The sequence below is a fragment of the Chelon labrosus genome (assembly GCF_963514085.1).
Source record: "Chelon labrosus genome assembly, chromosome: 14".
In the NCBI taxonomy this organism is placed as follows: Eukaryota; Metazoa; Chordata; class Actinopteri; order Mugiliformes; family Mugilidae; genus Chelon; species Chelon labrosus.
Window position 1 is genome coordinate 13,332,939 of NC_140347.1, and position 23,969 is coordinate 13,356,907.

Consider the following 23,969-nt stretch of genomic DNA (forward strand, 5'->3'; position numbering starts at 1 on the left):
ATCACTATCCTCAACTGTGCATGCGTGCTGCTTCAAACAAGGATGTTCGTTTACAGCATTTGCTGTATGTTCACACTGTCCATGGTGGAGCAGAGCATATTTGAATATGCATGTCTGCTCCCAAACAAACACAGTGTGTAACAATGATTTGCATGCCAACCGAGACACTGGCGTATAATTAGAATACAGTATGTGGAGTGAGAGCATATGAGTGTGTGTAAAACGTAATAATTATGCGCTGTGATGACAATGCCAATTTGTGGTAGTTTTAAATCTGTAAACCTTTGCAGCTGTTTTTTTTCAGTCGGATTCATCGGTTTGATTTCCAAAAAGCCAGGATGCAAGTGGAAATATGCACCAGGCTTTATCAGGCTATTTGAGCATCTCGGTCCCGTTTGAGAGGCAGGGCGGCATACTCACGTGTCGTAAACATTGAGCAGCCAGTTGAGACACATGTCGACGCAGAGGGGCACGTTGACCAGGTCTTTGTGCTCCTGCTCCAGGCCGTCGTAGATGGATGTCAGGCAGTTGATGACGTCCGGAACGGACAGCAGCTGATTGTTGACGGTGAGTTTGTGCTGCTCAAAGGTGTTCTCGGCAACGCTGAGGTCGAGCAGGTCCACTGCACGTAGGATTGAAAGAAGAGAGCGGGAGTGAGTGGAGCAAAGACATGAACACGGACAAAGGAAAAAAGTTTTCTTTGTCCGTGTCACATAAACAGCGACAAGACCAGAGAAGAAAAAGAGAAGATCCATTTATAACCTTTCCAACTTGTTCAATGGGCTTTCAGTGGCAGCTCTAGATTTTGTGAAAATGACAAAAAAAAACTGAAAAACTGAAAAGGACAAAGAGATATAAATAAATAAATAAATAAATAATGCCTCAGACTGTTTACAGAGCTACTTCAAAACAGCAGACTTGACTGATATTTTGTCTAGAATAGTTCAAAACAACTAAGAGTGGGAACCTACTGGGAGAACAGACGGAGAACAGATGGATCATTACGGTGAAATATTAATATGAGAGAGAAATAAAGAAGTCAGACTGAGAGCAACAGAATTTATTTTCGTTTGTGCGCTACATCTTTGGTGATCAAAAAGGGAGTGTTATCTTTACAACAATATCTCAATTATGCTTCAGTCATGCTCAGTACTGTTGCTCTCACTCTCAAATGAGAATCTTGAGAACAAGAGAGCAAGAAGTGAGTCAGAAGACAGACGAGGCTAATCAAGAAGCAAAGTAGTAGCAACACAGTTAACATACGAGAACAGTCGTTTTCTCTGTCTTAACTAGACAATTTTTCCTGTACCCAACAAAAACAACTTGTGTTGCCCTTTAAACGTGAACAATGAGGAGGTGATGAATACCACACTTGTATCCTTCTGCTTAATATCGCTTCACCACAAAGTCTGGAGACAATCCATCTACTAGCACCTCAAAACTCACTAATTAACACGTTCTGTCTCATTTGTTTGTGTCAACAGGAAAGTAGATTTTCCACGAGCTGCTTACACAAAACACGGTAAAGGTTTAGCACCTAGAACACGTTTTGTACGCCAGGTTCTTACATGAATTTAAAGGGGAACTACTGTTTCTATACAACCTGGACCTTATTTCTAGTATAAAATACGGTCGTTTACTCACCCATATAACTATCATTAGCATATCATAACAAATATTGGTGAAATGAACAAGTTTCGTGCAGATAATGTGTTATTAAGAGGCTGCGTCTCGGTGCCCCAGTCACTCCCATTATATGGATATACGCAGATCTAATTATCTCCCGAACGAGTGCAAATGACACAAAAGTTATATGGGTGAGTAAACAACCGTATTTTATGCCAGAAATAACAGGTTGAAAGCATGTACCATACAATGTCAATACTATGGCGGCTCGTCAGGGTCTAATTTACACCGCCACAGTCCCATAATGAATTGGAAAGATTTTTGCACGTTCACCTGTCGCTCACCTGTCCTGTACTAAATTTAACCTGACGGAGAAAACGGCATGGACAGCTCACTTAGCATGATAAGCTATTTGTGTTGTTCAGTCATAAATATTTACGTTACTCCCACTTTTTAAAAACCTGATGTTTGTACTCATGATGTTTAGACCGTGGAGATTTACATTTATTTAAAGAGCGTTAGTCGAAACCCGAAGGAAATGATTCCAGATGTAACGTCAACTAGCTTAACTTTATAAGCGCTAGCTAGCAAAGTAAAATTAGATTTATTCGCTGATACATTATTTAATCTTACATACATTTGTCCGCAGAATGCCACGTCTCAAAAACATTACGTTTAATATTCATACTGCTGTTTGTCTCTAAGTCCAATACCTGCGTTATTGCGGTAATTTAAAGATGGACTGATACAAAACTCAATCCTACTCTATGTGCCATATACTGTATAAGTAGTTTTTAGTTGGGTAAGCATCATAAACCTCACATCACTTTTGCCCTTTGTTCCCGAAACAGCACTAATAGCTGGAGTAATCCACATGGAACAAAGGCAGACGTGCTATCAGAAAGCAAAACTTTACTTTTTGTCATTACAGAGCCGAAAAGGCTGTGGCACATTAGCGGGATGCAGCGCAAGCTTCATTTGTGCTTCACCAGTCCCTTTGGCACAGACTTAACCCAATTAGCCGTTTTATAGTAGCCCTGTCACGCGTGTGCGTGTGCGTGTGTCGCTCTCTCTCTACGACACACAACCACAGACATTCACCCCCAGCTCAGAGATTCCACATAAATCCAGGCTAATAACTAATAACTACTGATCCTTCTGCTGTGTCTGTGGGTGTTTGTGAGTGTGATTTTTGGGCTGTGACTGTTCTAATCTAATGGATGAAATTGAATTGCGGCGCCCCGAGTCCAAATCACTCAGGCTAATGCATTCCCGTCGCAAACACACACCATCGGAGAAGCAATATAGTAAGTAAGATAGAAAACGCCTGAATCATTCAAACTCATTAACGGCTAACAAACACAATAACACACTTTGATACCCACGATTATTCAGGTACACACACACACACACACATCTGAGACATGGTGTACTTCTCGTAGTTTGCTTTATACACACACACACACACGCACATTCTTCAAACAGCAGGATGTAAATGAGCGTCGTGGGCTCGCCGTGTGTGTCGTGATAATAATGTCAACAGCTGGATAATAGTTAACATTTGTCACCATTATTACACCGTGTGGAGGACCAAGTAGCTGCTGCAAGAGGAGAGTCCATGTGCACCTGCAGTGTGTGTGCATATAAGTGTGTGTGCGTGTGTGTAGACGGGGTTAATAGCCACCTGAGACCGTAGGTAATGGCCATCTTTATCAAAGCCTGAATTTTGTTGAGAAAAATGTTGGGGAAAAAAAAAATCCCACCTGTGCACAGCAAATGATGCTATGCTCAACAGGCTCGACACAAGCACCAGCTGTGACTCTGCATGGAAAAAATATCATGCACACATATTCTTGCAGTGTGTGTAATTTTAAAGCCAAAATATGCTTGGCTCCCGCGCTGTTCTGGCACCGCACCTGGCAAATCATTACCGAGTCCCCCTCGCCGTACCCAAACTTCAAAAGAAGCAGGCCTGTAGGTGTTAAGGTGTTAGTGTGTGTTACTTACAGCACAGTGCTTTCTGTAGTCTGCGAATCTTCATGGCTGTTCTGTATGCGGAGAATCTCACATTGTTCAAGTCCGCTACAGGCAGGGAGACGGGGGAAGAGAGGGAGAGATGAAAGGTGAGTGGACAAAGAGAAAAAAACGGAGGCAGGAAATGGGAAAACAAAATGCAGCAGGAATCTGCCTCCCGGGCAACGCAAACGCGACCTCGGTCCCCAGTCAAATCTGACTATCTGTTGGTTATTGTCTGAGGAGACGGCTGAGGGGAGGGCGTGCTAATGTGGACTGTGTAATTAGGTTAGTGAGTCCTGTCTCAGTGGGCGCCGGTGCTATTTGTTGAGCTGCTGCCCTACAGCAAGCGCTCCCAAAGTTTCACAGCTTATTACCTGTCGGGCTGCTCAGTCGTAGCCATCATCCCACAGGGGCGCAGACATGAGTATGGATATTAGACCAGCAGGAGAGGAGATCAGGGTATGATTTTCAAGCCAGACGTGTACATTTAGCAAATTTTTTTTAAATGCAAAGGAGTAAAACACCTGGCATTTAAAGTGAGGTTTTCTTTGAATGTTAATTTCATTTCATCAACTTTAAAAGTAAGAAAAAAAAAAGTGATTGCAGCATCATGTGGAAAAGGTTATGCCCCCTACTGAGTCAGCACTTAGTTACCCCCTCCGTTGGCTGCTATCACAGCAGGAAGGTATCACAGCTAGCAGCTAAGAGTCTTTTCTACTTGTGAGTCAGGAATCTTAAACTGCTTCTTCTTCTTCAAGGAGCACTTTGAGTTCTGAAGTATTTTAAGGCTGTCAGCATGTTTCAGATCTACCCACAGATTTTCACTGGTGTTCAAGTCAGAGGACTGTTAGAGCCCCTCCACGAGCTTCAGCTTGCCTTTCTTGAAATAATTCATGGTGGATTTTGACGTATGTATGGGATCCTGTTGAGGGTTCAAACTGCTTTTCAGATTGACTGACGGCATGACGTTTCCATGCACTGGGATTTTATGCAGATATACTCGTGGGGATTGTGTACCAAGCCACCGTGGTTTACCCAGAAGCTACTGTGCAGTCTTTACCGTGTCTTTTTTTGATAATATTGCATTTAGTTTTCATGTAGGTCCTGCACCATCACTCCTATGTTCACTGAAGCTGCCTGCAGCCCTGGTGCAGTCATGTGTGTCCGTCGGTAAATGCGGGGCTTCATCTGAAAGATTTGTTGGTCTTCTCTTTATTAACCACGGTCTGAACCAGCGGACAGGGCTGATAAATTTGCACGGCCGTTGAAGGCATCAATTAGCTTTATTTTAGGTCCTTAGTCAGTTGCTCAGAGGGGCTCATAAAGTTTGAAGAGTCTGGGAATTTATCAGCTCTGGAAATGTTATCAGAATCCTAATGAAAAAATACTGACCAGCCGTATTACCAGGTCCTAAAGAGTCCGTCAGCACATTACATTACATTACATTACATTACATTACATTTTTATGTGTGTTTTCTGAAACAAAACAAACCCTTTCATAGCCACCTTTGCATGACCGTCCAAGAACGTTGGAGTAGAAGCAAATGTATGTGTCATAATGTATGTAAGCATGTTAGTGAAACTTGAAAACTTGACTTTTGGGAAATCACTCCTTTGTCCTAACATACCCATATATTGCCAGGCTTTAATAATTTCTTTGAAAAGCCACTTTAACCAAAAGAAAATGTTTGCGTGCAGTGATATCCGTCCGAATTTTGTTAATTACATTAAAATCAACAGCAGCATCTACTTTCAGAAACCGCCTACTTTGGATAATGCATAGAACACACTGAAAAGATTGCAGGGAAACAGTTTTGGATATAAATGCTGCTGTTAAATGGTTTAAACCTTCAATGTACTGGAGGTGTAAGTCTCAGAGAAGAGTTAATAATACTACCAGGCAAGCGTCAAAATATATTTGGGGGATTTGTGCAACTCAACACTGCACAAGATCCTCAGGCCAAGATTTTGGGGTTTAAGGTGAGGCATTCAGTGTAACAACAGTTTGTTCAGTACCTAGTGATTGGTAGAGCTCTGTCATCTTTGGATGATCCCAGCAAGTCGTCTGTGTCTGGTGACTGAAAAGCACAAAAAGAGAACAATTAGGCTGAGCAGCACCCAATAAATAAATACATAAATAAATAAATAAAAGCCTCGACACACAAAGAAGACAAGAGCTACAAAACACACAAAAATATTTTCTGCACTTATCAAAGAAAGAAACAGCTTTGATTGCCAAGGTACACAAAACACGACACAAAACCTAGGCTGGCTAACATCACTTTTTTTTTGCCATCACTGAATGTGTGCGAACATTGTTGATCGGCAGCTCCTCAATTGAGGCAGAGGGTAGAGAACGCTCCACGCACGGAAAAAGTAAAAGAACGAAACAACAAGAAAACACACAAACACACACATACTGTGAGTCCCTCTCATCGGTCTTTTCAAACATCGGGGACCGTAAACATGAGGAGACTCTACTCTACTCGAAGCCTCGCACACACAACACAGAACAACACCAAACCAAATGCAGTGAAAAAATAACTCTAACAAAAATAAATAAAATAAAACCTGTTCCAAAACTGATCAAACATGGCTGCCTTCAAACACACACACACACACACACACACACACACACACACACAGGACCGGCGTGTCTATCCGAGCTCTGCCGGCCTTGATGACATTTCAAGAAGGAACTCGATTGTCAGAAGTCACACTCGGATCTCTGCAGAATATTTGAGAAGATTTCTGGAGGTTCTGAAACGAAAATCTGAATGCAGAGACGACTCCCTGCGGATTCAGCCGAGGCTGCCTCTCTTGGAGACGGCGCGCGAGATGTAAAGTCGAGCCTGACGGAGAGCTGCAGTGCTGCGAAGTGGATGGCATAAGCCCTCCTCGTGCGCAGATGCTCATCGTTATTCAACAGCCCCTTTCAGACCTGGGCAAGCACTGCTAATGCCCGGTCGGAGCTCGCCTGAATCGTCGACGGGTTTCGAGACGGGGGACGTGCTGATATTTGCTCCATGCAAATACGTAACTGGGAGGGAGAAGAACACTCCAGGCCACAAACGGCCGACAGCTATCGCCATGATATATTTCTGTCTATTTGAACTGTAGAAGGGTACGTCGCAGACAAGACAGAACTAGCACAATTATGTAACACACAAACACACAACAAGAGGCAGACAGAATTTCCATCAACAAAAAGATTAGACAGCTTGCGCTTATATCCGCAGCCCCATGATGAGAACCACTGAATTGTCAAGTTCAACCATATTCCCATCAACGCGTTCCCTTTGTAACGTCTGAGCAATCTTTTTGTTGTCCTGCAGGAGGGAGGGGGTAAAAAAAAAAAATGAAGAAGAAGAAGCAAACTGATGACACACTTGCTACAAAGCTGCTACAGTTTAGATAACGCGGCGGGAAACGTTCATAGGCGAGAGAGGAGGCATCGTATAAAAGAGCAACGGACAAAACCAGTTGCTTTTCAATCTGAAAGCTTCCTACAGGCGCTTACTGCAGCTTCCCCACACTGAACTCACAGGACAGTGTGAAGTCTTTCAGATCTAACATCGATATTGCCCTTGTAATGTGATTTGTGTTCACATGGATTTATATCATGAACCAGATCTTTGTAAAATACATAACTGATACAGTCAAGAGATTATGGACCATGCACAAACATTAAATGGATTTTAGGGATGCACCGAATATCTGGCCACTGAAAACAACCCCAGCCAGCACGAGCTTGTTTGCCATGTGTACGTATTTCAATATGTAAAGTATTATTTAAATGTATAAAGACCCGCTGATAACGATTTGCAAAACATGTGACGCTGAAATGTCCATTTTCGGTTTTCAGTTTCAGCCAAGAATTTTCATTTCGGTGCATCCCTAATGGATTTAATAGTTTTTTTACCTCTTGAATTCATGCTAAAGTCAGAAACCTACTCCCATCCGGTCCCGGGGGTCTGTTTTTATTTCACACCACAAATGAACCAAACGGAAACGCCTTCGGAAAAGCACCGAGACCATCCTTTTCAGGTGGGTTGTTTAGCCCAGGAGACAGCGTTAAAGCAGCTTCTACCACAGCAGCCCGACGGAACCGACTGGTCAAACACGGCGGAGTTCCTTTGAACCTAAGCGAACGGGTTCACCGGCGGGGCACATCCGCGATCACAGGCTGCTGCCGAGTTGAAAGTTAGAAGCCTGTCCTCGCGAGTCATTGTTCATCTCCGGCTTTCATCTCTGATCCCAGGTCTAGAGCCAAGCCGCAGACACAAACACAGCGCAGGTGTCCCATCCCTCTATGTACTTATCTAAATCCAATTTTTCACCCCCATCCGTCTGGTGTTAATTTGATTTTCTCCCCAAAATTAACTGAGAATATGAGTCAACAAATATAGTCACCTACTTTTAATTGCTGGTCGACTAACCCTCAGAAAAAGACACTGAAAACGGACTCAAACTCAAAATTGTGAATCCTCAAAAACGTGAAAATGTACAGTCGACGTGCAGGTGCCACCAATGTCTACAAATGTTAGCACAGATGCTAACGGTAGGTGTCTTTCTACTCTTTCACGCTACCTCTAGACTGCTATTGTTCCTCTAACCCACCAACAGTCAAAGGGCCAACTGTTAAAACACCCTTATGCTCACCACAATAAAGCTGCCAATATAAATCAAATTAAAGTCTCTAAAAACTCTATTCCAACGGAAAATTTATCAAATATCATCAGATGATTAATTCATTGTTTTCAGCAATTTATTTCCAATATGTCAAGCTCTTCAAATGTGAGAATTAGCCTGCCAGCTACTGAGAGGTCCTTTCTAATTTCTAGGGCAGTGATCTCCACAGGAGAAAATTAACTCTGCGTCAGGCGAATTAAAATAGAAACACTGAAATGAAGGTGGCCTGTAATCGAGGTTAGCGGTTTTCTCGATTTGACTCGGCGGTGGCTAACCGAGAGCGTCTGGAGATGAAACCGCTCGCGTCCCGTGCGGCGCATGTGACATTTTCACTCGGTTAAGTCATTAAATGACATCTCGGAATGAGCGTCAACAAATCAAACGGGGTCACAGACGGAAGGAAAAGGGATGAAATTTAATGAAGCCATTCTGGGGTGCTGCGAGGGGAGGGAAAATAACCTTTTACAGGATGTTTTATATGAGATGTCTCTCTGACCCAGTGGGCATAGCATGCGGCTGACGCTATTTCGACAGAAGAGAGCGGTCTGACTCGTTTAGACTAACGGATCACCACAATAACAATTCAGCTTATCAAGAGTAATTGCCATTCCCTTTTTCCGTGCGGCGTTGCCATTTCCAGCAGCTCGGAGTCTCACTGAAGGTTAAAGAGCTTCTGCTAATTACTCACTTCTTCTCTGCTGCTCTATAATTAAACATAACCACCGTACAACTTTCCATCCTCTATTCTAGACAGATAACACATTATAAACCCATCAGGTATAACATTATGACCACCTTTCAAGTATTGTGTAGGTCTCCCTTGTGCCTCTAAAACAGTTGTGACTCATCAGAGAATGGACATGGGCCTTCTGAGGGTGGGGGTCTTTGGGTCTTTGGGTCCTATGGGTCGTGGATCATCCCACAGACACTTGATCAGTTTGGGATCTAGTGAATTAAGAGGCCAGGTCAACACCTTGTGCTGTTTTTCATGTCATCCACACAAATCCCAGGTGCAAAAGTCTCCTAGCAGAACACACGAATTGTCACAAGATGGTCAGTGTGGTGGTCTTAATGTTGTGGCTGGTCGGTTGTTTATCGCAACTGTGGAATTAAAGAACAGAACGTAATGGCTAAATCTTTACGGGACACATTCACAGTCCGAGCGCGGTTCAGGGTGATCTCGTAAAAACAAAGGCAACAACACCAGCCGACCACTTCTTCTACACAACACTTCCTTTGATGGCAGGACTTTGTCACTGTCACACACTCAAGAGGCGGCCATGAATAATCATGAGCCGGCAGGTGAATGATCACTAGCCTATCTGGATCTCAGATGAGACAGAATTAGTGAAGTGTCTTAGGTGGCAATAGGAAGATATCAGAAAGTTTTTTTTTCCTCTCGGCTGACAGCAGCCTGCCAAACTTATCACAGAGTGTCTGTGACAGGTGATAAGTGCCTTCATTCACCACCTGACATCTTGTGTCTTTCTCCGGCTTTAACCGCACCACCTCCGCCTCTCTTTGCTTTTAGGAACAGTCCAGACCGCTGGGGGATTAAAACTTTTTAATCGAGCCATTATGAGGAGCACTTTGTCCACTCATGAATAGAAAGTCCATCTCTTCTGCCTTTTCACAGCACCAAATGTCTTCCAACAAAAAACAGACTGACAGTGTAATCACAAGAGTTTGGGATTGCAGAGAAACTGTAAACTTTGCAGAAATGGGGGAAGAAAACCCTAGAATGGGTGAAATGAGGCAGCATACGAGGTTGCCAGCATGAGCCAAAACTCGCGTGAAGCCGCTTGATTCCCCCCTCCAATATGTCAGATGAACTCATTCACTGCAGGGGGTGGACACGCCGCAGTTTTAATCAGAGGCCCTTTGTCGGCGCAAAGAAAAGAGACAGACTATGAGAGGAGATGGAAGAGGATACAAGGAGGGGTTTTCGGAAATGAGCATGTCAGAGACCGACGCGGGCGTCCCGAGGACGTCACAGCACTGAAAGCGACCTGTGATTAGTCCTGGAGATGGATTTAGCGTTCACTTCAAACAGCAAATTAAGAGGGCTTTCATGAGCGTGTGAGGGATGAGTTGAGTGTACTGCTGCTAACTAACTTCATTTTAAAATTATGGAAAGACCACGCAGTGCGGTCAAAGTTAAAGTTTTTCCCCCCCCCCTCCCTTGCTTCTTTCTGAGAGGCAATTTAGTGCTAACACGAGCGCTGCCTTGGCAAGAGACAACCTGGTGCAGCCAACCTCGAGGGATCGGCCGAACATATGGCGTGCGCTCGCAGTCGAGTTTCAGCCTGGTTCTAGTTGGGTGCGTGCAAGTTGTTTTCTCGCCGCCGCCACGAGCACACGCGCCGTTACCCCGTGCCCGTAAAAAAAACAAAAAACAAATGCGCGAGCCCCGCTCTGTGCGAATGCCCTTGCGCACACGTGTTTTGTTTGTGTGAGTGGGCGGATGCAGGTTCATCGGCCGGGCGCATCTGTGATGTCGGGGCTGTTGTTGACTCTAAAGTTATAAGCCTTGTCCTTCGAGTCGTTTGCTGTCTGGCTTTCATCTGTGAACCCCCTCTGGCGCAGGCTGCAGGCTAAAACAAAGCGCAGGTGTTCCTACCCCTCTTTCTTTGTCTTGATGATGGGACTGACATTACTCATATCTTCAAAACAAAAGATGTGAAAACATGGAACGGTCCATGATTTGTAATGCTTGTCATTCTGTTCATTGGTTTTCATCCAAACATCTAGGTTCTATCTATTTAGTATTGTTTCTAATAGGGAAATTGTCTATTTAGCTGTTTTATTAGGTATTACTACTGTATTATTTAGTTCTTTTAAGTCTTCAAAGTTGTAACTTTGACCATACTAAACATAACAGACTACACCGGTGAATCTTCATAGCGGAAGCTTTTATTACATGCTGGTATGTTTCTTTTAAACGGCCATTTGACAGTGACATTTAGACTCAAGGCACAGGGAGATTTAATGGGGGGAACCCTAAAAAATACACCCCTTCTATCGCCTTAAATAATAAAGCAAGGCAGTAACAGTATTCCAACAGGATCGAGGAGGAAAGGAGCAAAGACGGCAGAGCTGACAAATGATAAATGAAAACTGCTGCCCGGAGATTTTCTGAGCACCTGTCTAAAATAAGGCCGAATGCAGGTTTGGTTAAGCAGCAGTTTACTGACATATGGTAGCGTGTTTTTCTGGATAATGAGGCGCGTCACATTTCCAACACTGACATTTTCCTGAGAAGCTGTCCTGACTACCACCAACACAAATCTTCTCTCCGCCTGTTTTGAGCAGAAACCTGCTGTTTGGCCCAGTTTGGCAAAAAAAAAAAAAAATAAAATCAGAATGAGAAGCAAGGCGTCTAGCTAAAGTCATTATAGACACTGTAAGGAAGAGGGAAGCTGTCCCGGGATTTGGCGAGGTATTATCTATTCAAAAGGAGGTGCTAATGTTGAACTGAATGAGAAATGTGCAGGCAGAACAGCTTGAATGTTAATTTACCGAGAGGAGAAAATAGGCAGAAAGAAGTTCCTAATTGCAAGAAAGACTTTTAGGTACAGTACGTGTACAGAAAATTAATGGAACAACAGCTACGTGACCTAGCTGACAAACTGTACATTAAAGGTCACTGGAAGACTTGTCTGGCCAGCAGATAATGATTGAGATAATGCACTATTTCACCGTCAGCTAGGAATATTTTAAAAATGCAAAATCAAAAACTTCATTATACTCCATTAGCACCACGCTGCCAACACCCAGGTCTACAACAAGGCCACTTAAAATTAACAAACACCACGCGAACTTTGATTATCCCAACCTGTACGACTAAAGGGGCGTACACAAAAGAAGAGACAGGCCGCAATGTGGCAACAATGTAGGCAGTTGTAACGATGACAGACGCAAAAAGCGAGCAGCTGACACAGTTGATTGACATATGACATAACGCAGACTTCCCCAAACGTTGACCACAAGGACACTGTCCGCAACTTAAAGGGGAACTATTGTTTTTTTACAACCTGGACCTTATTTCTGGCATAAAATACGGTCGTTTACTCACCCATATAACTTTTGTGTAATTTGTATTCCTTTGTGTGATAATTAGATCTGCGTATATCCATATAGTGGGAGTGAATGGGGCACCGAAACGCAGCCTCTAAATAACGCATTATCTGCTGCGAAACTCGTTCATTTCACCAATATTTTGTTATGATACACTAGTGCTATTCCCTGTTGAGTCCGGAGTTAGCTGTCATCATCATCCGTAGATTGACCTACAGTTTAGAGGCTGCGTTTCGGTGCCCCAGTCACTCCCACTATATGGATATACGCTGATCTAATTATCTCCCGAAGGAATATGAATTACACAAAAGTTATATGGGTGAGTAAACGACCGTATTTTATGCCAGATATAAGGTCCAGATTGTAAAAAAACAGTAGTTCCCCTTTATGTTGCCAACATCAAATTCTCCACACCGATATCGGGTTCGGAGCGTGAGGTGAACCCAGACAGAGCTGGCTGTGTCCTTGACAGTATTTCAGTGATGGAAAAAAGAGCTAGCTCCATCCATTCACAAGTCATATTTTCATGTTCTGCGTGTTTCATCCAAAAATTTTTGGAAGTAGGAAATATACAAGAGGGTCCACTGAACACGTAGCTCCTGGGAGTGACAGGCAATGAGCAACCCAACTTTATATGTGGACGGGGCTTTAGAGATCATGGCCTTTAAATTACCTTTTTCAATAATTAAGTCCTTATTTTAAAAAGTTTCACAAGTTATAGATCTACAGTAGACTGAATCCGTCTTGGATCTCTCTCAGATATGCACACTGTGACGAGGGGTCATAAAGAGAAGTTGCATTGTGTTAAAAGCTTATATGCCAAACAAAAGGTAGCTCAATAATAGGAAAGGGAAGATAAATACCAACCAAAGGAAATCATTTCTTGAAATTACTATGGCATTAAACTTGAATTAACCACCACTGCACAAAAGTCACTGACACACACACTAAGACACAAGCACACTGAGGGCTTTATGAACTTACTTGATGTAATAAGGAACCTTATTTTGTGAAACTGCACGTTGCCACGGAAGCTGTACAGACGCTGCAGACAGAGAGAGAGAGACAAAAAAAACATCTTAATAAACAATTTCACCATGACGTCAAGTAATGCCTTTTGTGTTTGGAGCTTGACTTGAAATAATTCAAACATCTTACACTTCCATAATAACATAATCTAGTTATATAGGGAAGACTCTTACAGAGCATGAAATTGAGGGGGAAAAAATAAATGGATGTACTTAAATGGGTAGAAAGAATGAGGAGGGAGACAATAAGCCATGAAAAAACATGAGAGCACAGGAAAATGTGAATCTTTGCGAGCACGAAAAAATATATAAAAAAAAACAATATGGATAGGGAAATCTTGTAAACGGGAAGCAGATACAGTTCTAAAAGCAGCCAAATAAGACTTGAGAAGCTCTCAAGAGCAATAAGAAACAGAAATGTTGTCTGATTTACGGCCCTCCCACTTCCCCTCCTCCTTGACACCGCTCCACGTTCACACAGAGAGATGAAACGACAGTAAGAGAAAGAGATTAAGCGAGATTGGGAGCTGTACGAGATGGATAGGGCGAGATAAGAACGCAGTACTCTATTGATCCCTGAGGGAATATTAAGCTACTAGTGTAATGAGAGCCAATGTGCGATGGAGGAGATAGTGTGGCAGCGCCAGGAAGATGAAAGAAGAGACAGAGTGGTGTTTTGTCTGGTGCAGCTGCCGGGCTCAGCGGCTCCTGCTTGGTAAATTCACGTCCGTCGGTGATGCAGCACGGCGGCCGAGCCCGCCACCTGCTCTGAATCACACGACGTCCATTTTGAGTCTGACGTGGAGCCGAGCGAACGCTAATTGCCGCGTGATTACTGAAAATGACGAAAGGGGGGAAAGAGGCACAGAGCTGCTTTGTTTAATGTTCACAGTCGCGCGTTTGCCTCTCTGTTTTGGTAATGACCACTCTAAAAGGTGGAGAGAGAGAGGAGCGAGTGAGTGGAGAGCTGTAATTAAGCCCTGCATTATTCAAGAGTAGTGCAACGTCTGCAAACTGAGCGTATGAGTGTGCACATATCCACCCCGGCAGCCCCAAGAGCTGGAGACGAGGAGACGGGCGCGGGGGGGGGGGACAAATGACCCAAGTCGCCCAAAAATTGCTCATTTGCTCTGTACTCACTGGAGAGGAAATGTTGTGAGGAGGGACCGAAGTCTCTGTGGGCTTCCTGAAGGAGTTTCAGTCTGTCCTCCACCGCCACCTGCACAAGGACCACACACACAAGAGGAATGAGAAGAGTCAGAGAGAGAGAGAGAGAGAGAGGGCTTCGCAGAGACAGAACTTTACAGTGGCTGAACTCTGCGTCATGGTTGGAATAAATTCAATTTCAGGGCAATTAAATTAGAGGTGGGCTTTCTGTTGAAAAAAAAAACAAAACAAAACAAAAAAATCTTTCTATAATAGAGGTGGAAAAATATACAATATCATATTAAGAATGAATTTACAGGCAATATATGTGCAGGCCATAACATTTAACATTGTTTGGAAATGCTAGGCAGTTTAGTTGCTAACTGAGCAACCTTAGATACTTATATATGTACAATACTAAGCAGCAGCAGTCTACAAATAAACATACTGGATGGAGATACAAGCAAACATGCACAGAAATAGACGCATCAGGTCACATATTAGGCATCTGCTGAAGACAATTGTGTTGTAACTGGCATATATATTATCCAAATTCCTGGCGACAGTTACTTGATCCGACACGAGAGTAAAAATATTACAGTAAGAACGCAGGGGGAACAGATGAGAAGCCAAATGAGGCAGAGAGGTAAAAACAGCAGCGTTCAGGCAGCCAGAAAACAAACTGTGCCCTTTGCTTTGCTGATGATTTATCTTAACCGGAACAGGAATGACAAAGAGAGATGAAGAGGAGAGCGGGTAGGAAAAAATAACACCTGCCTATGATCAAATCCACTCACTGCTAAGATAGAGATTCATTTGCCGATTACCTCGTGAACCGACGCACAAGAACTGAGACAAAAAGTGACGAAAATGAACAAATGTTAGGAGGGCACGCAGAGAAACTTCTCATTTTTCATCTTTAACTCATCTAGAAGTAATAAGCTGCAGACCGACTGATCAGCAGGATTGAGGATAGGTCAGCTCTGCACAGCGGTTTGCAGTTCTTCCAAGCCTCCTAGCTAACAGCACCTCTTCCAGGTTTCCCCTTTTGAAGGATGAATACCGTCTACCTCCAGCTGCTGCTATGAAGAGTTATTTCCTTTCACACAGGTGCAGAACGCACTGTGCCAGCTGACGACACAGTCGCCCTTTATTACCGGCAGCTCTTTAATGTCGGTTTCGGTATGTCCAGGCTTTTAGATGCAGTGCGCGAGAGGCAGAGCTTCATACAGCTTATCAATAACAAACATTCAGTCCTGCGCTCCTTTGAAAGCTGTGTATCGACCTCCCTGGCAGTGCACCTGTGCCCCGCTGTACGTGATTGTCGGCTTGCAGGGCAGCACTGGCAGCCTGTAATACCGAGATTCGCACATGCCCACGGGCACCGGAGGCATTAGGGCCGCCAGATCACACACGTCCACACAGGGATCCGGGGAAATGGGCGCACAAAAGCCGCCGGGTAAGCTTCTTTTCGGCTGCTAATGACTATTATGCTCGGTGTCCCACAGAAAGGAAGATGGTAGCTGTCTGAAAATCAAAACCAAATCATCAAACTACACAGTCGGACCCGGCTTATTAGGGACTCTGGCCTCCTCTGACTCAGTGTCAGAGTTATGGTCGCTCTCCGGGCAAAAAAAGGCCGTTAGTGTGCGTCTGTACGGTACATGGGATATATCACCAGGCTACAAATTAGCCCAGCTACCCAAGTTTTGCTCGACCGCAGTGTCACACTTAAAAAAGGTTTCCGAGATTCAATTTTTCCTCCACATAACTGCTCTCCATGTGCCTTTTTTTGAGCCCACACTCTCGACTAATTTATCCACACTGACTATGCTGTCTGCCACAGTTCTTTTTAATAATAAAAAAAGTTTTTTATCAAAGTGTTTCTAAAGTCATGGTCCATTTGCTTCAGCCCGGTGTCCTGCAAATTGATGCCACCACAGCTGGACGGTCTGACCTGTATTCAGTCCTCCTACCACTCGACACCACAGGAATCACAGGCATCAGTCATAAGGTTTCTACTTCTGTCCAATCAGAGTCGCACACAATTTCACTAAGTTATCACTGCATCTTTTTTGAAAACAGTACCAACAGATGAAAAGTCTAAACTTAAACACATCCCCAATGAAGACGCAGGGACATGCGACTGAAATACATTACAGTGCTCAATGATTTGCATTTGTCAAATGTTACACTTTCGTGCCACAAACTCAACTGCAACTCTTTCCCGGCATAATTCACCAACAGCCGCCGTCTCTTCTCCGTTCCCTGTGATAACTTGCAAAAAAGAGACTTCTCCATGAGTTTCCCTCCAGGGCTGAGATACATGCTCCACTCACAGCGGATCAGACCAAGACTATCAAGCACGCGGAGCGCCAAGAATGTGACTGGCGTGCCGCGACAACAGTGTCCATTGATGTGTAGTGACAAAGTGTCGCATTGAACACAGAGCTCGTGTTCAAACGCGACGAGGTACACAGGTAGAGGGACAACTCTCAGTCCCCCCCCGGGTGTTCGGCTGACGGAAAGTAAAATTGGCACAGAGTGGAAGAAACTAAAAACACAAGTAGGCAGCAGGAGAATGAGAGAACAGGAAGACACGGTTAAGACGGCATTGATTCACAAAAGTGCGGACAAAGCACTCGAACCACACCTGCTCTAACATCCGCAGAGGACTGAGGAGGATTTAAAGGTACCTGCAGAAGTTTCCATCTCATGTTGAGCTGGTCCAGTTGCCTGGAGGCGGTGGACGACAGCTGGATGTCCAGCGGCGTCAGCTCGGCGGAAAGCTCGTTGACGATGCGGACGTCCTGGCGTAGCGGGGCGATCTCCTCTCTGAAGGTCTGCGCCGGAAAAGTTTGTAACACAATTAAAAGCTTAGTCTGTGTAATTGTCATTGAGTTTCTGTCAGACAGGATGTTGATTCGGATCGGTTTTGTTGTAATTAACGTCTATCTTTTTCTTGTTTGACCTCATTATCTCTAATTGGAGTTTTAAATTGAGATTTGTTGTGCTTTAATTTGCATTTTAAGTCTCCGCTGTGGCTGTCGATATCACTAATTATTAATGCACAAATACTGTACTACTTGCGTCCCATATTGGAGTCGAGTGCAATCTAATCTATTAAAAGACAGTTTTAAAAGACATCAATATTAAGAAATATACTTGGCCAGACAGCTTCTACTACAGGGACAGAAGAGGTAACAAACAGTGAAATGAATGTAACGCTTGAGCCTGTGATTCGTGACTTGACTATTTTCAGCACCACTGTTTCTCTTCTCTCCCCTATTTCTCTTTTGTCACTCCTTATTTATGCGCTTACTGTTTATCATAAATGATTTTTATGCTTGTTCACTGAATGTACTGCTTGTTTTTTTTGGCCAGGTCTCTTTGAGAGAAGACATCCTCCAGTTTTGATGAGTAGCATTTGCAAACAGACAAGACAGAGGATCATCAAACCTGAGTACATGGTCAAAAGGAAGGAGCGTTTTGTTCCGAAAATAACAGCAGAGAGGTTTGTTGAAATGAAGTCTGAAACAGTGATTTATGACACGCCAGCAACTGAAACTAGAACTAAATCTGGGCGAAAAGTCTGCATGAAAAACAAGATGTGATGCGCCGAAGAGGAGCTGAACTGTAACCTAACCTAACTCCTGACTTGACGTCTGCGGTGCATTAACAATAGCGCACCCTGCACGCAGCGCCGCTTTCTCTCTCACTCACCGTGGTTTTATCGATATGGTCCTGGAGAGAGTCGATCAGCAGATCCCCCACAGGCTGCCAAGTAGCTTTGGCCTCCTCTGCGCGAGTCAACCGCAGGTCAAGCTGGTCCATGGAGCTCTGAAGCTCCTGGAGACGCTCCAAGGCTCGCTCCACCTGACTCTGCCAGCCGCCCACGTGGCCCCTCAGACGCTCCCACCGCTCCCTCACCTCGCCGGTTTGCTTGCGGATAGCGCGGGCCAAAACCCTAGCCTTCTCCTCCGGTGTGAGGTCTGAAAGATGAGAAAGGCAGTTTTCATCATTTATTACTCTTCGATACAAACTTTCGCACACAAGGATATTTGCAAGAACAAATTCCCCTCGGCCTATAACGTTAGGACTTTTTCTTACTTTAGATTTCTCAAGTTCTTCAGCAACAGAACTGTTTTCCAGACGGAACAGATAATTTCATTTCAGACTCACTTACTCAACCACAGAGTAATCTAATCTTCATTTTCCCAAACGTATCCCTAGTCAGACATAAGTGCCCAAATTTGTAATTTGTGTAATTCTTCTCGCACATTATTTTCCACTATGTCCTCTGTCTGGTTTTATTTTAGGCAAATGGGTAAAATTCAAGACGAGAACAGAGAATGAAAAGACGAAGTAAGTAAGGAAAAACAGAAGTCTCCATTGTGTCTCCAAAACAGTTGTGACTCATCAGAGAATGAACATGGGCCTTTTGAGGGTCTCCTGTGGTGTCCTCTTAGGATCATCCCACAGATACTTGATCAGTTTGGGATCTAGTGAATTTGGAGGCCAGGTCAACACCTGTCATTGCTCTGGGGTGGGGGTGCCTGGTCTGGTCTAGGTGGGTGCTACATGTCTAAGTAACATCCACACGAATGAATGCCAGGTCCAAAAGTTTCCTGGCAGAACACTGTATTGTCACAAGATTGTCAGTGTTATTTACTTCTCCTGTCAGTAGTTTTAATGTTGTGGCTGATCAGTGTAGGTACTCCAGGTATGATGAAAGTGACCAAACGAGAGAGACGGGGGGCTCTAGGGGACAAGAAAGGCAGGAAAGGTGAGAGGACAGGATGATTGTGATATATTGGAAGATGCAATAAGAGCAGAAAGAAAGAAAAGAGTGGTCAGAGGAAGCTGCTCCCTGAATGACAGTTTTAACTGCACAGAAAGATGAGCAGCGTTCAGGAGTTCTAAGGTCTCGTCTCCAGGGTAGTGACTGAATTACCGTCTTCACCTGTTGCACCTCTGCAGTCTCCTCTCTTTATCCCCTCCCCCTCTCCGCGTGCACACTCGGTCTGACAACTGCAGCACATACAGTGCAGACCTCACGCAGACACACACAGTCAGACGGCGTCCGCCTTTAATCAAGAATGCGATGTACAAGCAAAACAATAAAACCTGCACTGATGAAACGAAAATAAAACACTAAGAGAGATATTGCAACACAATTAAAGCTGGAGTGTCACTCCAAGAACTTCAGTCTCCTCTGATTACACAACGAGCGTATCCTCTCATCCTAAATCAGCTTTTTATCTATTTATACAATGAGACGGCGCTTTGATATCCGCATCAAAGATCACAGCCAGCAAGCCTATGGGTCTGCGCTCTGAAGTCTCACCACACCCCTACACAGCCCCTTGGGTTGGTTTAATTATTTACACAGTAGGGTTTTACTTCGAAGGGAGATGTGCTGACTTAACTGAGACTTCCCTGCTGAATCTCACCGGGCAGGGAGGCAGTGTGGGAATGATGAATGAGCGGATGCATGTTTAATTCTTGCCTATTATATGTTTGTATTACCAACAACTCAGATTTTAGTGAATGGGGTTTCTTAACATATAGTTTAAAGACAAGCTGTTGGCTGTGATTAGCTACATGCTTCTGAAACATGACTTCTTGAATGTGAAATTTTTCTGATTAGCTTCTTTAAAGGGGAACGACTGTTTTTTACAACCTGGACCTTATTTCTGGCATAAAATACGGTCGTTTACTCACCCACATAACTTTTGTGTAATTCATATCCCTTCAGGAGAGATTTAGATCTGCGTATATCCATGTAGTGGGAGTGACTGGAGAAAAAAACTGCTAGTTTTTTTGCAACATGGCTGACTCTGAGATTATGTGGGAGTGACTGGGGCACCGAAACCTGCGACGGTCGGCTTGTTTACCTATAACTTGCTATTGCTATGGTTCCTCTACAACCTCAGAATCGGAAAAATATTCAGCCATGTTGCAAAAATCTAGCAGTAGCAAATTACAGGTAAACAAGCCTGTCGCGATTGCGCGCGGCACTCAGAGACTACATCATCCATGTCAGAAGACATCATCCAGGGCCTGTAGGTCAATCTACAGACCCCGGATGATGATAAGAAGTAACTCTGGACTCAATGGGAAATAGCACGATAACAAAACATTGGTGAAATGAACGAGTCTCACGGCAGATAATGCGCTTTTTAGAGGCTGCATTTCGGTGCCCCATTCACTCCCACTATATGGATATACACTGATCTAATTATCTCCCGAAGGAATACGAATTACACCAAAGTTATATGGGTGAGTAAAAGATCGTATTTTATCCAGGTTGTAAAAAACAGTAGTTCCTCTTTAAGCTTCTTACAGAGGAGTCTGAAAGCATAGTTCATGCTACAAGCGGCAACAGTTATTAAACTGCCAAGAAGCCAATGAAGTGTTACTGATGTTGCTTGATGAACTAGTAAAGCAACATGTGAATTGCTGACTGCATGATTGGAGCGCTGCAAAAAGAGTTAATGCCGGCTCAACGTTGACTTGTAGGGCCACGTTTGTCGCTTAATATTGCAACTTCCACTGAAAAACACCTGCTGCTTTAGCGTCACTAGTGTGACCACATCATTAGATGTCTGGGTAATGTGCAAAATCAGCTAGTTTCTTGCACGATCGTCTTTTGTCTTGATCTTCTGAGAGTCCAGATGCCACGTTGCCAGATTTTAAGCTATACGCATGTGGCCGAATAACTTCCAATTCAGACTTAACGGTGTCCGATGAGGTACTAGTGGCAGATGTGGGCATTTTATAAGCGTTATGACAGTCCGTCTGTGAAGTTGGCTCGCAACAGAAAGGCCTGTGCCTTTCCAAACTGTTAACAAGAACAGCGATACAGAAGTGTTTGAGAAGTCTTGTCTGTCCGCAATCAGACCGTACAGGTGTGTAAATGACAGCTACACAAAATGATTCATGTGAAAAACATACAGATTAAACTAAGATAGAGTATACATAAAAACCATACACCAGTACTTATAAAGTGATGAATGAGGGAATGATACTAAGAGATTTACTGCACTCGCACAAGATGAGACCAACTGAAGCTTATTATGAGCCATAATTATACTGAAATCTGATAAATTAGGAGGAAAAAAGAGCACGAAAAGCATTCGATTGACTAAGTGGTACTGCAAAGACAGTTTAAGTAACTCTCATCATTTCAAAATAGGCTTCCAGGACTTCTCCCATTTTTTTTCCCCCCTATTCAGTTCGAGCACTTAAAGAGATGACGTTATATGAAACTGGAACAAACCTGTCTTTGGCTGCAGGTTCTTGCGTGGCTCTCCGGGACCCTCAATGGGTTGGTCAGCGAGAAACGTCCTGGCCTGGTCCAAAGTACTGATTACCAAGTGCTCCCGCTCCTTCAGCTCAGACCGTAACACCTGCAGGAGAAAACACCAGAATTAAATAACAGAAAGTAAGAAAGTGTGCTATCCAAGTAGCTGAGTTGTCTAATAGAGAACACTTGCAAGAGAGAACATAAGAAAGTCATAAATAATATAATTACTATGAACCTGGAGTGTTTTAAATAGGACGTTGTGTCCAGATTACCACCAACACAGAAATATATACATACTAATCAACCAGCTCTGCTTAAATCTGGCTTTTATTGTTCTACGAAAAGGGCACTCATGACTCTATCACGCATATACGACCAAAGAGTGAGAGCAGATGTTTACGTCCAGCTTATGAACGCGATAAACAATGCTCTCAGCAGCTAATTAGGTGATCGCTGCACAACAAAACACGTTTTCCTATCGAGTCTTCGCCTATTAAGAGAAACAGCGAGACGTAAGATAAAGAGAGAGATGGGAAGCAGCTTTGTTGAGAGCGTCAGCAGCAGAGAGAGCTCCGAGAGCTGAGCAGCGACTGAACGCCAGAGCACAGGTTCAAACCAGTCATTCCCTTTGGGTCTGTGTGAAATTAGCAGAGCGGTGCACAGAATAAAGTGAGTCACTGGGCACTATAACCCTGCAGGAATATTCATTATAAAGCTAGTAATGCCACGCACATCCTGGCTCATCGTCTCACACAGCTGCTCTCACTGCGATGGACAGATTACCACACGCATAAAACATACGGTCGTTCGTGTGCACACACATACACACTCCGGGCCTCGCAGGAGGGAAAACAAGACACTAAAAGTTCTCAAAGCAATTTGAGGAACTCTTATAACCTCGTGTCAAACATTCAGCTTTCACCACAGCAGGCGATAAAACTATATAGAGGGAGTGAGCATGGCATGTAACGGTGTAATTATTCTTGTTTTAATATATATGTCCGACCCCGGGGGACTTCATTGGCTATCGGAGTGTGTGATTGCTTTGTGAAGACGCAGTGTACTTCAAAACGCTGTGGAGCAAGCTGATTAGATGGGACGATTCGGTTTGATAAAGTCTCACATTTATCCGACTCATCAAATGGAGGAGGGAAGCGAAACTGAACTGGCAATAAATGTACACACACACAAACGATGCCGGGTTGAGTTCAGTCATATCTCCAGTACCACTGGAAGACATGAGGAGATAAGGGGGAAGAATTGTAGGGCTCCAAATGAACACTTTATGTCCTAAAAAACACTACTTTCGGGGAACAAGTTGCTGTTAAAGTTAAGTTTAGACCGGCGCGATGACAATTTCACACAGCCTCCTGCAGACAAATGTTCCCTTCCGCTGAAATGGAGCATCCTGCTGAACACAAATTAGATCAACCCCGCTAATAAATGGTTTGCTCCGTTCCAATGATTTCCTCCCAGCTCACATGGAGGAAACGTAATAGGCAGGTAGCTCAGAGAGGAGACCTTGAGAAATAGAAACTAAACGAGAGGCGATTGAGGAAGAGGGTGGAGGAGAAGGTGGAGGGCTGAGCCTTGAGGACAACAGCAAATGGAAACCAACCCACTCTGTTCGCCGTATGTTTTTTGTCTTGCACTGACAGATTTGTTGGTGGTTTTAAATTAGGCTGTAGAAGGGATTGAATTGATTGTGAAGAGGTTGTTTCTCCACAGTATTCTCTGCATATTGTTTAGAGTTTAGCAAGAAAAATGACATCCTAAAAATCACAGACAGCGGCTCAGGGTGAGCATAGAGAGCATCCTGGTCTAAAAACCCAAATGTTGAAGGAACTAGTATTCACAACATCAAACCAGAAAGCTGTCTTCTCATAGTTTTAACTGTATAACAAAGCATTATTAATGTCACAGGACATGGGATGACTTGTTTTTATTACTGGTGACTCTGACATTATATACAGTACATAGGAAATTTTCTGAAAATATGTTTAAGGGCTGCAACTAACAATAATTTTCCCTATCAGTGGAGTTTTTTCGGTGCCCCATTCACTCCCACTATATGG

At 43.7% G+C, this 23,969-nt stretch overlaps 1 protein-coding gene across 4 annotated transcripts in view; it reads right to left on the minus strand.

Moving 5' to 3' along the window:
* utrn (utrophin) overlaps positions 1–23,969 on the minus strand; it is a 178,538-nt gene that overhangs the window by 44,134 nt on the left and 110,435 nt on the right. For all 4 annotated transcript variants that reach the window (XM_084560255.1, XM_084560253.1, XM_084560254.1 and 1 more), the window contains exons 57-64: positions 21,868–21,997; positions 18,309–18,577; positions 17,282–17,428; positions 14,580–14,658; positions 13,396–13,456; positions 5,659–5,720; positions 3,634–3,708; positions 421–622 (exon numbers count right to left, since the gene is read on the minus strand). In XM_084560255.1, coding sequence (XP_084416381.1) covers positions 421–622; positions 3,634–3,708; positions 5,659–5,720; positions 13,396–13,456; positions 14,580–14,658; positions 17,282–17,428; positions 18,309–18,577; positions 21,868–21,997 — 1,025 coding nt within the window. The remainder of the gene's footprint in view (positions 1–420; positions 623–3,633; positions 3,709–5,658; positions 5,721–13,395; positions 13,457–14,579; positions 14,659–17,281; positions 17,429–18,308; positions 18,578–21,867; positions 21,998–23,969) is intronic.